We start from the raw sequence: 16,487 nt of genomic DNA, 5'->3' as shown, positions 1-16,487 counted from the left end.
GAAGGAGATAGTCTCCCATCCTCTGGAATCCCTAGTCTTCTGCAGTGTAGCGTGTTATTGGGCCTGATTCAGTTAACAGAAGGATCTGCGACCAAAATGTGTCTTAGCACCCAGTTACTTGGTTTTTGCAATCCCAAAAGTAACTGGGTACTAAGACACCGAACTGTGTCTTAGTACCCAGTTACTTGGTTTACATTTGCATATTTTCGCAGAGCAGCTGCATACGGGATTGCAGCTGTAGTGGCAATAGCATACAACTCCAAATCAGGCTCATTGTCAGGTGATCACACTGATCACTAGACAATGGATCAGCTTCCCAGTGTGCATCTTTTGCTGGTGTTACTTCTGTGACTTGATGCAAATACAGCTACAAGCCCTTCCCTGCTATACCACTCCTGAATGTGCAAGGACACCTTAAAATACTGCTTGATGCTTCATCGCACCATCAAAACTTGCACCAGCATCATGCTGGGTGCTCATTGGCCTCAGATGTGAGCAATTATGCCTCTGAATTTGCAATCACTTCAGCGACACTCCCATAACAAGTCTATAAGACCAGGGCCGGACCTAGACCAAAGTTTTTGGTAAGCGAATATATTTTTTGGCGCCCCCAGGCATATTGTTGCACACGCCCGAAAAAAGGGGCCATGGTCTCATGGATAAAGCCATAACCCATTTCTGTCACACTGGATGCATGCTCTCTCCAGTGAATAGATGTGGCGCGCATGAGCACGGCAATTATTCACTGCTAGCTCAAACCAGCTACCGCCTTTTGTTTTTGTTTTTTTACTGAGGATAGATATGGCTACTATGCAGGTGTATAGAAGTCACCCATTGTCACACACACCAGTCAGACGTTCTCTCTCACACACAGTAATCAGCCATTGTATCACACACAGGAGTCCCCCATTCTCTCTCTCACACACAGCAGTCATCTATTGTCTCACATGCAAACACACAGCAGTCAGACATTGTCACACACAGCAGTCAGACATTGTCTCACACAGCAGTCATCCATTCTCTCTCCCACACAGAAATCAGCCATTGTCTCACACACAGGAGTCCCCATTCTCTCTCCCTCTACACAAAATGTGACAGCACCCCCAAATCCCTACACAAAATGTGACAGCACCCCCACCCCCCCTACACAAAATGTGACAGCACCCCCACCCACTCTACACAAAATGTGACAGCACCCCCACCACCTCTACACAAAATGTGACAGCACCCCCACCCCCTCTACACAAAATCTGACAGCACCCCCACCCCCTCTACACAAAATCTGACAGCACCCCCACCACCTCTACACAAAATTTGACAGCACCCCCACCCCCCTACACAAAATGTGACAGCACCCCCACCCCTCCTACACAAAATCTGACAGCACCCCCACCCCCTCTACACAAAATCTGACAGCACCCCCACCACCTCTACACAAAATGTGACAGCACCCCCACCCACTCTACACAAAATGTGACAGCACCCCCACCCCCTCTACACAAGATGTGACAGCACCCCCACCCCCCCTACACAAAATCTGACAGCACCCCCACCCACTCTACACAAAATGTGACAGCACCCCCTCTACACAAAATGTGACAGCACCCCCACCCACCCTACACAAAATGTGACAGCATCCCCACCCACTCTACACAAAATGTGACAGCACCCCCACCACCTCTACACAAAAATGGGACAGCACGCCCTTCCTTACATACACAAAATGTGACAACACCCTCTCCCTTACATACAAAGTGTGACAGCACCCCCTTCCCTTACATACACAAATAGTGCCAGCACTCCCTCAAATAAACACAGAAAATGCGACAGCACAGTCACACCCAGGGCCATTAGTGATCACCTTATATATCAATGTGTGCTTGTGACCCTCACTGATTGTAGCAGGCAAAGGTCACTAATAGCCCTGTCCCCTGAGTGTAACAATAAGTATTAAAGGATGGGTGCCACTGCAAACCCCTACCCCGCCCCCCCCCTCTCCCTCTCTCACATATACAGTAGGAGTAGGCCACAATCTTTTATATAGTATTTAATAACAGCTATGTAATCAGCGCCACCCAGATGCCTCTCCCCCTTCTCCCATATAGCACCAGCCCCTTAGCGGCTGGTCCCGGGTCCTCTCTCCGTGCATGTGACGTCATGCGCTCGTGCGTCATGATGTCACAGGCACAACACACAGTACGGAGACTAGCCCCTGGAGCCTACTCGGTGGAGACTGTCAGTGACAGTGTAGCTGTTGGACTCTCAGCCAGCCAGCCAGCCAGTGCGGTGCGCACGCGCGCCCGCGCCTATTGACTTCTACGGTGGAGCTCATGTTCTGCCGGAAAAGCCCTGCAATGGGTCCCTGGCCACGGACCCTCTAGGACCCACCGGCCGTAGTTGCCTTTATCGCCTAGCAGTAAATCGGACGGCCGCCCATAAGAACCGTGGTCTGCCTCTCTGCTGCTGGCTATAGTTTAATTAAGCAACATGTCAGCATGGACGCTGTCGCGGTGCCCTTCACTATGTGGTGCCTTACGCAGCCGCGTACCATGCGTAATTATTGATCCAGCCCTGTATAAGACAGACCTTCTCTGTGTGACCGCATAGCCACCTGTCATCCTCGAATCACCGTCCAGGCTAGACTGATATGAACCTGTGTGGCCCAGCCCGCTGGTTCACACATGGGCAGTGGAACCACAAGCCCATGCTTGGGCTTTCAGTTCTTAAGTAAATAAAATTTGAAGAAAATAGTAGCTAAAATGAAATACAAATATTTTAAACCAAAATATCCTTTGAAAAAATGGTTTATTCCAAGAATATAATTAATTCTCAGTGCACCCTAACTCTGGCAGGTTAACTGCAAGCTATAGCACTGCATCTGGCATAGACCATTGATAGATATGGAAACGCTATAATGGAAATATCCAACGGACATAGGGCTTTTCACCCTTTATTAATAGAGCCCTTAGAACAAAATTAGTTTTTTTTAACCTTTTTCATTTAATAAATGTGATTAGGCCATCTGCATTGCTTGTTTAGTAGGGGTTTATTTTGAGGACTTTAACTCATAAGAGTGATTAGATCATCTAAAATACACATTATGGATAAGTCGTTATAATTTAATTAGGACTAGGAGTTGGACTCTTGAAATATTTGGAGTACCTTCCCTTTTTTTATTACTCTGTATTTAATAGCTCCTACTAAACTTTAGACAATAGAAGGAGGCATCTTGATTATAATTCCACTTATAGGTACGATATATTTTGAAACATACTCTGTATAGCGTTATACTTTATTTTATAAGTACCATATATCATTTATATAAATTCAAATAAAATAGTTTATAAGATTAACAAACCACATTATTTTTTCATAAAAATGTTTACCCATGTGCACAAATTCTGTTTTCCATTAAAGTCCGGACATGTCCAGGTGATTTCAGAAACATGCCAACACTTGTTGCACGTTTCTGCGCATGCGCAGGATATTTTTCTGTGAAACATAGGCCAATACATGTATGAAATTTATATTGTATAGTGGCAATCAAATTTATATGATAATAGTTTAATGCCATATTATAACTGGAGGATGATGTACATATCAAAGCAGAACTACATGAAAACATGTTTTAAATAATGCTAATCGACTATAAAATATTAATGCAATAATGTGTTATAACCAGAGGATGACCTGCATGAAGAGGTATGACCAAATCCAAAAGGCATAGAAACTATGGGGTGTGGTCTTGATGAGGTAATGTGTGAGGCCACACTGGGGTAAGGTGACTGATGCTCAAATATGTACATAAAGTGATGGGCATGACTATCTAGGGGAGTACAGTATGTATGAGGCTTTGGCTACTTGGCACTCTGATAAGCTACACAGAGAATACTAGAGAATGTGTGAACCGTCTTGATCCTTGATCCTGTGTGACCAATCTCAACCATGGCCAAGAAGAACATGATCGAAACATGAGCTTGAACAAGGTCGAAACTGTTCATGTTGCTCAAAAGATATGTGATTTTTTTGGACACCCACAATTCCAAACTCAGATAAATTTACTTTTTTACTAAATGTTTATCTAAAAAATTGATACCAATAGTCCGTCTACAGTCTGCAATAGTAAGAATGAATGTTGACATACTGTAGAAAAGAATTTCAGTTTTCTTGAGGGATCGTGAATGCTCATAGTTGTTACATTATCAAATAGAATTCTGGAAATAAAATTGATCCTTCTGTCTTAATCAATGGTGAAATATAAAAGGCATGTCTATTATGTATTGTGTAAGACATGAGACATATTGAATTTAAAGTGTTCCAACCACTAGTTTTAGGGTTACAAAAGTAGAGTAAGAAAGGGCTCCATACCCTCACAGCAGCAATGCATGGCTGTACTGTGTAGTCTGACTGCACGGCCTATAAATAAAAGCACAGAGGCCACCTCCTCAGATGTCTCTGCCCATCTTCCCAAGCCAAACTGATGGCATTCCTGCTCTTTCATTGTAAAGTACTGATCAGGGATTCCAGTAGTTGGCCCAAGGGAATTACGTATCCTGATGTGTGCTTGGCATTTCCGTTAGTAGGGAGAAGCTATTTTCCATTTGGAAGGCACAGTAAATCCTGTCATATTGTAAAAAAATTATTTTATAGGCAATGTGATCCTAATAAAACATGCTTATATGCTATTAGCAGAGTCATAAGTTATAAATAAAAGAAATATATCAATAAATGTAACTGACTCTTGTGAGTTATACACACAACAGAAAAATACAAATATTATGCAAGACACAAGACCAAAGATAATTATTATACCACCCTAACATTTCAAGGCCAAATAAGATAAGGGGCTAGGGTAAAATATAAGGTAAGTATGACCAAAGGTCACATACCTCCTGCTATTGCTGAATGTTAAGAGGTGAGGTGGAGATATGGAGGTTACAATGTTTGAAATAGTTTACCACTCGTGCCTCCTATCTGTCTTGATTTTGGTGGGACCGTCCCACTTTTCAAATTTCAAAAGGGATGGCTTCATCCAGTAGTGGATGTGTCTGGGAGGTTGGGACGGAGCTTGGACAGATCGGCAGGGTTTGGGAAAATCAAATGCAGGGCTTATTTTCACTCAAGTCTGTATGACTAAGTGTTGGAAGATATTTATTCATGACCAATTTTTTTATATAGCTCAAGCATATTTTGTTGCACTTTACAATTTATATTGAAGACATTAATATTATCAAAAATGTTCTAGGTGATCCACAAATCATGCAGTACCACAATGGGAAGACAATTAAATGTTTAATGTGACAAATAAATATAACACAAAGACATAAACACAACTAAGCAAACAACATACTGAATGAACACTGCTTTAAAAGAGACTGTATGGTTGTGGAGACTCCAGTGTAAGACTTGGTTCCAAGAAGTCTGCAGTTTTGTCATCTTGAGCTGAATCTCTGAGGTAGGAACTGTGCAGCCCAGGTGTAACTAAAACATATATTATAGCACCCATACATGTTAATAGCACCTTCTCTTATTTTCTACATTACTGCACATGTTTTACAGTGAATATCATCAGATATTCAACCAAAACCAAATGGTAGATAACATGGGCCATGAGTGAAAAAGTACCATACATTTTTCTTTTATGTATTTATTAATGAATATTATGCAATACGCAATGTCCAATGTGAAAAAAATATAATGCTCCCTAGGTCTCCATAATTAGTTATACCACATTTAGCAGCCATAAATAAAATGGTAAACAGCTTTTCTCCCAACACTGTTAGCCAAAAACTTCCATGTTGTACACATATGTTCATACATTGTTGTTCCAGAACTACTGAGGATCAATCAAGCACATTCTTATTAACATTCCTATTAATGAGCAGTTGTAACCATTTGGCATGGATTTCACTTTTACAGAGCATGTTTTTTTGATGGGGGAGTCATAAACATGTATAATAGCCAAGGCAAGAGAGACCTGTTGATTCCTAGACAATGTTGTAGGATTCTTTGTTAGTTCATAGATAATTTGGCTCTTGATAAGATTTTGGTGCAGAGTTTGACCACTGTTCTTTGTTTGGGCAATATGGCTTTGATTATTGTCAAGTAGATCTCCAGAGTCTTTCAAAACAGGTTTTCAAAATAGTTGACCATAATTAATTTTTAAGTGTTGTAATCGTAAGAGGGGGGAAATAACTTTTTCACACCAGAAGATAGCATGTTTAATTACCTTGCACACCTAGCAAATGAACAAAGCACTAAACTTTGGTGTATTATCTCAGTCCCTCATCTACCGTACATACTACTACAGCCCACAAAATGTTCTAAAGTCTAAACCTATGCAGTAGTGCAGAAAATCAGGTGCGTCAACAGATGCTGATTAAACCACCAGTGCAGGACAGGTAAGTTGTGGGGACTATATAGATAAGGACTAATCGAGGACAGAACAGCATATGGATAACGTATACCCAGAACCACCACTTTGGTTGCAGAACACAAGTCAGCACCGGTTGATGTCTTGGATGCACTCACATTTGAAATATGAGGGTGGCTTATCCTTGATGATTGTCTGGCTCAATACCAGTGATAACATAAGGCAACTCGTGGCTGGCACAATAAATAACATGTGGAGCTCATTTGACAAAGTGGATGGCATTTGAGGTACCTGAAACATTGCATGGCATGTGGGGACATCAAGCAGTGTAAATAGCAGATGGGGTACTTGGCACAATAAGTGGCATATTGGGGACTTGCCATTGTGCTTTGTGGGCACAGTAAATGGCATCACATGTTATAGCGGTAAGCAAAGGGATCTATTTTAACTTTTTTTGTTTTGTACAGTATAATATACAAATCTTGTAAAGCTGCATATAATACATATATTGAAATATAAAAATTACTTTATATTTTTTATGCTTCAGTTGGATGCAATTTTTGTTCAGAATAGGTACATTTAAACAAATCGGATTCTTAAAAACAATAATTTAGTTGTATATATAATTAAAATTGCTTTACAAAATAGTAGCAAAAGTGGCTCTGTCTGTAATTTTTGGCAATCACATCTCACATACCCAAATGTCAGTCAAACTGCACAAAAGCTGCTCTGGAAGACACACCTAACAGCAATTGCGATTTTTGGCAATCCTAAAGGAATGTGACATTTAGAAAATGGGTTTGGTTTGGACATGTTTGAAGGATGAAGGGCAACCCCATATGTCACACTGCTGCACAGAAACCCCGTTTACAGCAACACTGCATAGAGACCCCATCCCCATTGGCAGCCACACAAGTTACATTTCACACATATCCAATAGACAGGCACATCGATTGCAGTGATATCACATTTTTATTCCAACAAAGCTTCTTGAACTATATCTATTTTGACTGCGTTTTCACCCCCTTACTGTCACAGACTATTCACAGATGCCCTGGGAACAACTCTACTAACTTGTAGAGAGTGGTTGGCAGTACATTCATACATCTTGAAAACGTCAGTGGTTCCTTCCATAGTCTTTAATTGAATTGCTAATATTTAATTCTAATATAGATGAAGATTCATGACACAAGTTAAGTGCTGCAGTCTGACTGACTGGATGGCTAAAGCAAATGTCCAATTAAGGTCAACTAATTCACACATTAAGCACCACTAATTATGAAATGTGTATAATAAGCCAATATGGAAACGTCAGGGAACTCTGCAGTTCTAAACTTGGCGTAGGGGCTTTAGAGCGTTATTATTAATTTTGCAAATAGACCAGGTGAGGTAAGGGTAAGGTGCATAAATGGCAACAGATTAATCAGCCTGCATAAGAAATATAAACAGAAATAGTGCAGGCTACAGATGGAACAGTGATTTACAGAATTGTCATGGCTTTACTCGTATAACATTTTAAAGTGAGAAAAATATTGTTTTTCGGAAAAATTAAATATACTAATTTAACCTCTGTAGGGGGAAATGAACAATTAACATTATATTTACATATCATAAGTAGTAGGACCTACTAGCTACATAATAGAATTGGAATATAGTGGATTACTAGGCCCTGATATTTGTGAGCCTTCTATATCTTTTTCTATAACAAAAAACCTATGTGCAGTTTCTCTTCTTTTCCTTCTGTAGATAGATAGAAAGAGAGAGCGGGAGAGAGATAGAGAAAGATACAGAGTTATACAGTTATGGATAGATCTATATAGAAAGGGATAGATAGATAGATAGATAGATAGATAGATAGATAGATAGATAGATAGATAGATAGATAGGTGTGTGTGTGTGTGTGTGTGTGTGTGTGTGTGTGTGTGTGTGTGTGTGTGTGTGTGTGTGTGTGTGTGTGTGTGTACGAAAGGCATAATGTAAAGCATTAGAACTTTACTTATTGCATTGCACATGCCTGATGTGCGTCTTACCTGTCCTCTTCTCTGTTACATCCTCTACAGCCAATGGGCAGGACTCACTTTGAGTGCTGTTGCGATGTGAGGTGTTCTCAGATTTAACAGTAGTTGGAGAGTCCAGCTGAGTAGGTTTAGGGACATGTTTCTTTTTCTTCTTTGGAAGCTTTTGTTTGGCCATAGCAAGGGAATAATACATTCCAAAATTATTCACAATGACTGGAACAGGCATTGCAATGGTGAGTACTCCAGCTAGGGCACACAAGGCACCTACCAGCATGCCAGACCAGGTCTGTGGATACATGTCCCCATACCCAAGTGTGGTCATGGTTACCACTGCCCACCAGAAACCTATTGGGATGTTCTTGAAGTGTGTGTGGTTGCTTCCAGTTGGGTCTGATGATTTTGCACCTATCCGCTCTGCATAATAGATCATGGTGGCAAAAATGAGAACCCCTAAAGCCAAAAAGATGATTAGAAGCAGAAATTCATTAGTGCTGGCCCGAAGGGTGTGCCCCAAAACCCGCAACCCAACAAAATGTCTTGTTAGTTTGAAGATACGTAATATCCTAACAAAGCGCACTACACGTAGGAATCCCAGGACATCCCTTGCGGCCTTGGATGACAGCCCACTGAGACCAACCTCTACATAAAATGGTAGGATGGCCACAAAATCAATGATGTTCAGCATGTTCTTCACAAAGACAAGTTTGTCTGGGCAGCAGGTAATTCGGACAAAGAACTCCAATGTGAACCAAAAAACACAGACCCCCTCTATATATATCAAAACTGGCTCTGTCTCCACTTCCTTGACCACTAGGACCTCTGTCACATTTCCCACGATGACCAACTCTGTTACATTTCTGTCCACAATAAAAGCCTCATGTGTTTCCAAACAAAACGTTGTAATAGACATCAGGATGAAGAAGAGAGATGCAAAAGCCACTAACTGTAAGATAAGGAATTTAAAAGGCAAATATAAATATTGCATTTGCACTTTCCCAGTGTGAGCGATGTAGTTATGGAACAAAGCAATTTATTTGCATGAGATTTCTCTGTACAACATGTACTCTATTATTTGTAATAAGATAAACTTTGATACATTTGCATTTATGGTCCTCAATTTTTTTTAGTCATTTAGGTTACTAAGCTGCAGCCAACCCCCAGTGAGAAACCTAAGAACTAATTTACTCTTTTTTGCCTGAATAGAAACTATCGCAGCACTAGTTACATTATATCAGTACACTCACACTATGCTCTCAGGTGGGAATCTGTGCGCATGGGTGGGAACTGTTTTGGTAAAAAGAAAATATATCTGGGAATCCAGGTCTCTTAAGAATTGCGGATAGGAAAGAAGGAATCGAAGTTAATCTGCTTTGTAAATGTCATTAGTATGTTTCTGTTGAGCGCTACAGTAATTGACATAGGGCAATAGTCTACAAACCAAAACTCTGTTCATGTTTTTTACAAAAAGTAAATTGAGACCCTAAAAGGAATTGATCCTCTGTAATGTACCCTTACCCTCATTTGTACAGCTGTGTCCTCATTCAACTAGTGTTTTTGCATGAGATGTTTGGCGCTACTTACACACTCCACGAAGGGTAGCGATTTCTACTCTTTTCTGAATTTTGCATCTTATTTCCATCATAGCCGCATACCAAGTCGCTAACTATGTACCAGGAATACTAGAGTATTTCTTGTGGCACAAAGGAATTGGTATAAAGTTGCAGAGAAAGCATAACAAGACATGTTACGGGTCACTCATATCGGAACTCTGTCTTTTGCCTTTATAACCAGATTAGCGAGTCACACACAGACGCTACACAAATGGCAGCGTCACTATTTAGCCCTTGCATTGTTTTGTCGCATTAGTGATGCGAATAAGATGCTTATTTTAAGAAAAAGTTTCTGCCCGAATGCGTGGGGTGGCTAAGGGGCCTATTTATTAAATAATTAATTTAGGTGAATAAGGATTCCTTATTGCTACGAATTGCAACTATGAGGAATCCTTATTATCGGGTACTAGCCACAAAAAAAGGTAGCCAGGTACAAAAGGTTGACGCACAAAAGGTTGACATGGGTTTAGGTCGACAGGCACAAAATGTTGACACAAAAATGGTCAACACATTTTTTTTGTTTTTTAGGGTTAGGCTTAGACACTTATCGGAGGGTTCAGGTTAGGCACTTACCCTGACGGTTAGCCACTTATCGGAGGGTTCAGGTTAGGCACTTACCCTGACGGTTAGGGTTAGGCACTAATAGTGACAGAGTTAGGCACCAAGGGGAGGGTTAAGTTTAGGGTGAAGATTAGGGTTAGAAAAAAAAAATGTCGACCATTTTTATGTCAACCATTCCCATGTTGACCTTTTGACCATGTCGACCTTTTATACCTGTCAGTCTACATCCAATTCGACCTTTTGTACCTGTCGACCTATTGACTGTCGACCAATTGGTGTCGACCTATACAGTGTCAAAATTTGAATGTCGATCTATTATACCCAACCTTGGTCATACATAGCTATGATTACAATATAGGACAGAAGTTGTAAAATAAATTTTATTAGTGTGGGTTTAGTGGTGGGTACTCACTCTGGCAGCTTTAGATGAATATGGGTCTTCAAAGAGAGCCCAGATTCGAGCCTGGCATCGCTTCCAGCGACCTCTGGACCTGTCCGGCCTCTCATCTATGCAGAGTAGCTCCGGCGTGGAATCCTTCTCTTCATCCCCGTCCTCGGGTTCTACATTTTCAAAAATATCCAGAGCCTCCTCTGCGTCCCGGTGTTGGCGGTAGGTCATCCAGCAGCAGGGCTCCACGTCTGTCTCATCGATGCCCCAAAATGCCAACTCCTCCTCAAAGAGGGGTCCGCAGATGTCCGCCGGGCAGTGCAGCTTACCAGTGCGGTAGTAATTGAGGACATAGGAGAAGATACCGGGATGTCGGTCAAAGAAAAATTCATTCTGCTGCGAGTCAACATCCAAGTTACTGGAGGTATCGGGGTCCGCCAGCCATGCCAGCCGAGTACCAGGCAGCGTCCTCAGGGTGCTCTTATAGGTCTCATGCCGGGTGCCCCCCACATTGATGGTGATCTTGCCAGAGTCTTCCCCCTTGGCCATCTCTTCCTTCAGACATGTTTTGGAGGGTGGTTTGTTCCCAGACTTTCGTCCTCGGTAAGATGAAACACACACCGAACTAATCATAGATTTCTCCGGGCTAGACCCCTTGAGACAGTCTCAGGATTCTCCAGAGAGACTGCCTGGGGTATGAGACGGCAAGGACCCCAAAGCGACCTTCCAACAGGTGAGAGCTGAGGAGAGAGCTGCAGAGAAGGCACGGCGCTGGGGATGGGAGTGACTCTGATGATGAGGACGAATTGTCTCCAGCAATTGGAGAATTGGTTCAGTCACCACTGCCAGTGATAACATGCACGGCCACGGTAACAACAAGCACTTCCCTGGCTGCCCAGGTGCTGCTGGTACCTCTACTATGCTGAGGCTGTGGCACAGGTACTGACACCGAGCTGGGCACACATACGGGCTGGCAGGAAGCTTGCGATGTTTAGGCAGGGAGGGAGCAATGCTTATTCTTTATGTACTAAGCAAGCTCTTTCTCTTCTATGCAGTTTAGGAATTCTTCCCACACAAATATTAGGACCTGTCTCCTCCCAGGCAGTGCGTAGGCCCCCTGCTCCTCCTCCTTCCACTTTTACCTCACCACCACCGCAGGTATTGCACAGGATGGAAGTTGCATATGTTGGAAACACACGTCTCTGGTCTCTGCTGGATCAACAATTGGTTCAACTACCAGGCAAAGACAAATACGTCTCACAGGAGGCTGCCTGCGCTGCTGGTTACCGCTAGGCTGCTATTGCTCCTTGTGCACGACAGTAGTACTGAGATACGGATATAAGTTAGTTAGATCATTATGCATTCGCAGCAGATGTGTGCATCATCTAATAAATAACTCAAGCAGCAGCTGTTGTGCAGTGTGAATGCCGGTCCGTCCCCTGTAGCAATGGTTCCTGCGCTGTCCTGTCAATGTCACCCTTCCTGGGTAATTTGAGCTGGGAGCTAATGAAGAGGCGTCACTCCCTGAATTAGGAGAGCGATGCTGTTGTCTGCCCTAGCTATGCTCAGATCACAATCCAGCAGGTGGAGGCAGTCTATTCTCTCTGTAACCCTTTCCCACTCTGTGGATGGCTAAGGCTTTCCTGTCTCCTATCATACATCTCTCTCATGCTTCCAGACTAGCTGCTGGCAGGCGTGTATATAAACACAACCTGTTCCCTTGGCGATGGAGGACCACAAGAATAATGCAGACAATCCAATATGTGCAAATAGATGCATTATTGTCAAACGTGTCAGGGCCTTATAAGTGAATATTTAAAATAGGAAATTCAAGTTACTTACATTTTTAAAGTGATCATGTACAGGACTTTAAGATAATGTTTATTATTATCATTATTTATTTATATGGTGCCACAAGTGTTCCGCAGGGCATTACATAGTACATAAACAAAAGAGTAACCAGTGGCTTACAATGCAGGACACGGACATGTATAATAAACATTGTTATATTAGCGACCTTTACACCCACATAATCAGCCAAGTGTTATGGCGCATACACACGGTCAGATTTTTCCTTCAGATCTGAACGATAACAATTTAAAAATCGTTCAGTCGTTCATATCTGAAGGAAAATCTGACATATCTGCCAGATCTGTCAGATGAACGATTTGAACGATGCGCGTTCCCGATGGTCAGACATCTGACATCTGATGTGTTTGCAGTCAGACTTGGACAATTCCATTCATTTTAATGCAGTCAAAAATCGTTCAAATCTTTGGTAAAAATCGTTCAAATCGTTCATCTGACATATCTGACAAATCTAATCGTGTGTATGCTCCATTAGTTGCCCTAGTGGGGAGTACAGCTGCATACACACACACAACGATTTTTTGAACGATTATCATTAAACGATATTGTTTAACGATAATCGTTTAAAAAATCGTTCACTTTCTGAGTCAAACGATGAACGATTATCGTTCATGCGCGTTCACGTTTGTAGTTCAGTCAGACTTGTCAACTCAACGATTTTCATTAAGTTAATATATAAAAATCGTTTGTAGTTCAAAAAAATCGTTCATTACACTTTAAAAAATCTGACAGAAAATCGTTCATAAAATCGTTGGTAACAAAATCGTTGTGTGTGTATGCAGCTTAATGGAGCGTACACACGGTCAGATTTGTCAGACTTGTCAGATTTGTCAGATGAACGATTGAACGATTAAACGATTTGAACGATTTGACCAAAGTTTTGAACGATTTGAACGATTTGAACGATTGAACGATTTTTGACTGCATTAAAAATAAATGGAATCGTCCAAGTCTGACTGCAAACACATCAGATGTCAGATATCGTTATCTGACAAACGGGAACGCGCATCGTTGATCGTCCATCGTTCAGGCATGTCAGATATGAACGATTTTCCTTCAGATATGAACGACTGAACGGTTTTTAAATCGTTATCGTTCATATCTGAAGGAAAAATCTGATCGTGTGTATGCACCATAAGAGATAAATGAAATTACAGTAGGAAGAAGCACAAGAGGGTAGAGGGCAGTGGCAAACACAGGATTTCTAGAGGGGGGTTTCCAAATGCGTGATTTTAGAGTGAGTGTGGGCAGTCCATGAAGAGGGCAGAATTAGTACTTAACCAGCTTTAATAAGCGTCATACAAAGTGTATTGTGCGTCATAATTCCAGCATGTACAGGACTAGCGATCACAATAAGCCATTAGATGCGACAGTAGGGCCATCTTGCCTAAGCTGAATGTTTTTATTTTAGATGTGGGCACCATTCCAGAGTATTAGAACAAGTCCAGGAGTCTGGGAGCAACCTAGCACTGCCCTAGACATATATGTACATATTGGGCTCTATAGCAGTGCATCCCTAATAGTGAATGTTTTCCAGATCTCCTAGTTGGTGCACAGGTTATTTATTACTAGCTGATATATGTTAAAAGATCCACAGGTGGTGCTAATTATTTCATTTGTGATAATGACAACAACATGCAGCACTTGTAAAATTCTATTATATTACTATTTCTATTGTAGTCAAGGTGTGGGCTAGGGAGGGGGTTTCCAGGCCGAGGGAAACCCCCCCTGCGTTTGCCTATGGAGGGCCCTGCTCGAAAGAGCTTACATTCTTTAAGGGGTGGGGCAGACAAACAGGAGTGACACAGATGGGGTAGGCGGTTTATGGACTCTGAGCAGTTATGCTCCTGTGTACATGGAATTATACAGTACAATAACATCAGCATTAAAATAAATCATTTAAGTCAAGGCTCATGGAATAAAATCAAATAACTGTTTTTTTTTCAGTACCACAATGATAGAGTGACAGCTCTTTGTGTTAAGGCTAATCATGAGTCATTCTACAGGCATCCAGCCATACTAAGGAAAAGATAATACATAACAAGGTAGGGGCTGTTTGCAAATTAGAAATATACACTGATCAGCCATAACTTTAAAAACCACATGCCTAATATTGTGTAGGTCCCCTATGTGCCCCCAAAACAGCTCTGACCCATCGAGGCATGGGGCCCCATTTATTAATGATTGCAATGCGATCTGGGCATTACATTACTGCCTATGATTTCATTGCAAGATGCGATCCTAGCACCGGAATGTATCTTTCGGCACACGCAGGGACAGGGGTCTGAAAAGAGCCCATCCCTGAGATGTGCCCGAATAGCTGCCGGGGATACTGCGCATACGTAGTCACACTGACTGCACATGCACAGCCACCATTGCTGGGGGAGGGTTCTGGAGAAACCTTCTCCAAGCTAATTATGCGAAGTGTAGCCCATAGGCTACAGCGGCTAATGCCATTTTCAGATATCCAAAATGCATCGCATTCCATGTGTTGGTAAATTTGGCAGCATCGCATTCCCCATAGAAACCTGTGGGGGATGTGGCTGCCAGCGGGAATGGAGGGATCGCAGCAGCTATCGGATATACCTGCTGCAGTCCCTCCTTCATACATCTGGGGAAAACTTAATATTTGCGGTTAACCCCAAAAATGGTTATAGCCGCAAATATACAATGATAAATGGGCCCCATGGACTCCACAAGACCTCTGAAGGTGTCCTGTGGTATCTGGTACTAAACGTTAGCAGAAGATTCTTTATGTCCTGTAAATTGCAGGGTGGGGCCACCATGGCTCAGACTTGTTTTCCCAGCACATCCCACAGATGCTCAATTGGATTGAGATCTGAGGAATTTGGAGTCCAAGTTAACACCTTGAACTCTTTGTTATATTCTTCAAACTATTCCTCACCAATTTTTTCAGTGTGGCAGTGCACATTAATCTGCTGAAAGAGGATACTGCCATCGAAAAGGGCGTGAAGTCCCGGCGGCTGAATGGCCACCACTTCATATTCCGACGCCGGCAGCCCGAAGGAAGAAGATCCCGACAGGGCAGATAAGCACTCTATCCCAACCCCTTTCCCCTCCCTAACCCTAATCCTCCCTTAGTGGTGCCTAACCCTAACCTCCCCCCATGGGTGCCTAACGCTAACCCCCTCTTATCACTCCCTAAACCTAACCCCCCCGGGAGGGGTGCCTAACCCTAACCTCCCCCCGGGTTGCCTAACCCTTCCCCGCTAGGGGTGCCTAACCCTAATCTCCCCCCACACCAAACCTAACCCTGCTAGACTCCCTAAACCTACACCCCCCCCCCCCCCGTGGCTAATGCTAAGGGCGCCCCGGAGTTACCTCGTTAGAGCTAGCTACCTCGACGTTCCGGTGTCTGAATTAAGATAGACGTAGGTATTTCGATGCCTATCTTAAGTGTCTTGCCGTGATTCCGATGTCGGTATTGAGACCGGCGGCCTTGCGGTCACAGGTCTCATAACTACATTCCTTGCCATCAGGGAATAACGTTACCATGAAGTGATGTATTTGGTCTGCAACAATGTTTAGATAGGTGTACGTGTCAAAGTAACAACCACATGAATGCCAGGACCCAAGGTTTTCCAGCAGAACATTGCTCACAGCATCACAGTACCTCCACTGGCTTGCCTTCTTCCTAGAATGCATCC

At 42.5% G+C, this 16,487-nt stretch overlaps 1 protein-coding gene across 3 annotated transcripts in view; it reads right to left on the bottom strand.

Annotated features, from left to right (window-relative positions):
• KCNC4 (potassium voltage-gated channel subfamily C member 4) overlaps window positions 1-12,497 on the bottom strand; it is a 66,515-nt gene extending 54,018 nt beyond the window's left edge. For 2 of the 3 annotated variants that reach the window (XM_088457296.1, XM_088457297.1), the window contains exons 1-2: window positions 10,975-12,497; window positions 8,404-9,334 (exon numbers count right to left, since the gene is read on the bottom strand). In XM_088457296.1, coding sequence (XP_088313422.1) covers window positions 8,404-9,334; window positions 10,975-11,583 — 1,540 coding nt within the window. In that variant the 5' untranslated portion in view covers window positions 11,584-12,497. Of the gene's footprint in view, window positions 1-5,349; window positions 5,482-8,403; window positions 9,335-10,974 lie in introns of those variants that run through there. The other variant, XM_088457298.1, reaches the window with a different exon arrangement.
• Window positions 12,498-16,487: the final 3,990 nt, after the last annotated feature.

The sequence above is a fragment of the Taudactylus pleione genome, unplaced genomic scaffold (genome assembly GCF_031769625.1).
Source record: "Taudactylus pleione unplaced genomic scaffold, aTauple2 ptg000755l, whole genome shotgun sequence".
Taxonomy (NCBI): domain Eukaryota; kingdom Metazoa; phylum Chordata; class Amphibia; order Anura; family Myobatrachidae; genus Taudactylus; species Taudactylus pleione.
Note: the sequence above shows the minus strand (reverse complement) of the source record. Positions and strands in the feature narration are given on the sequence as shown.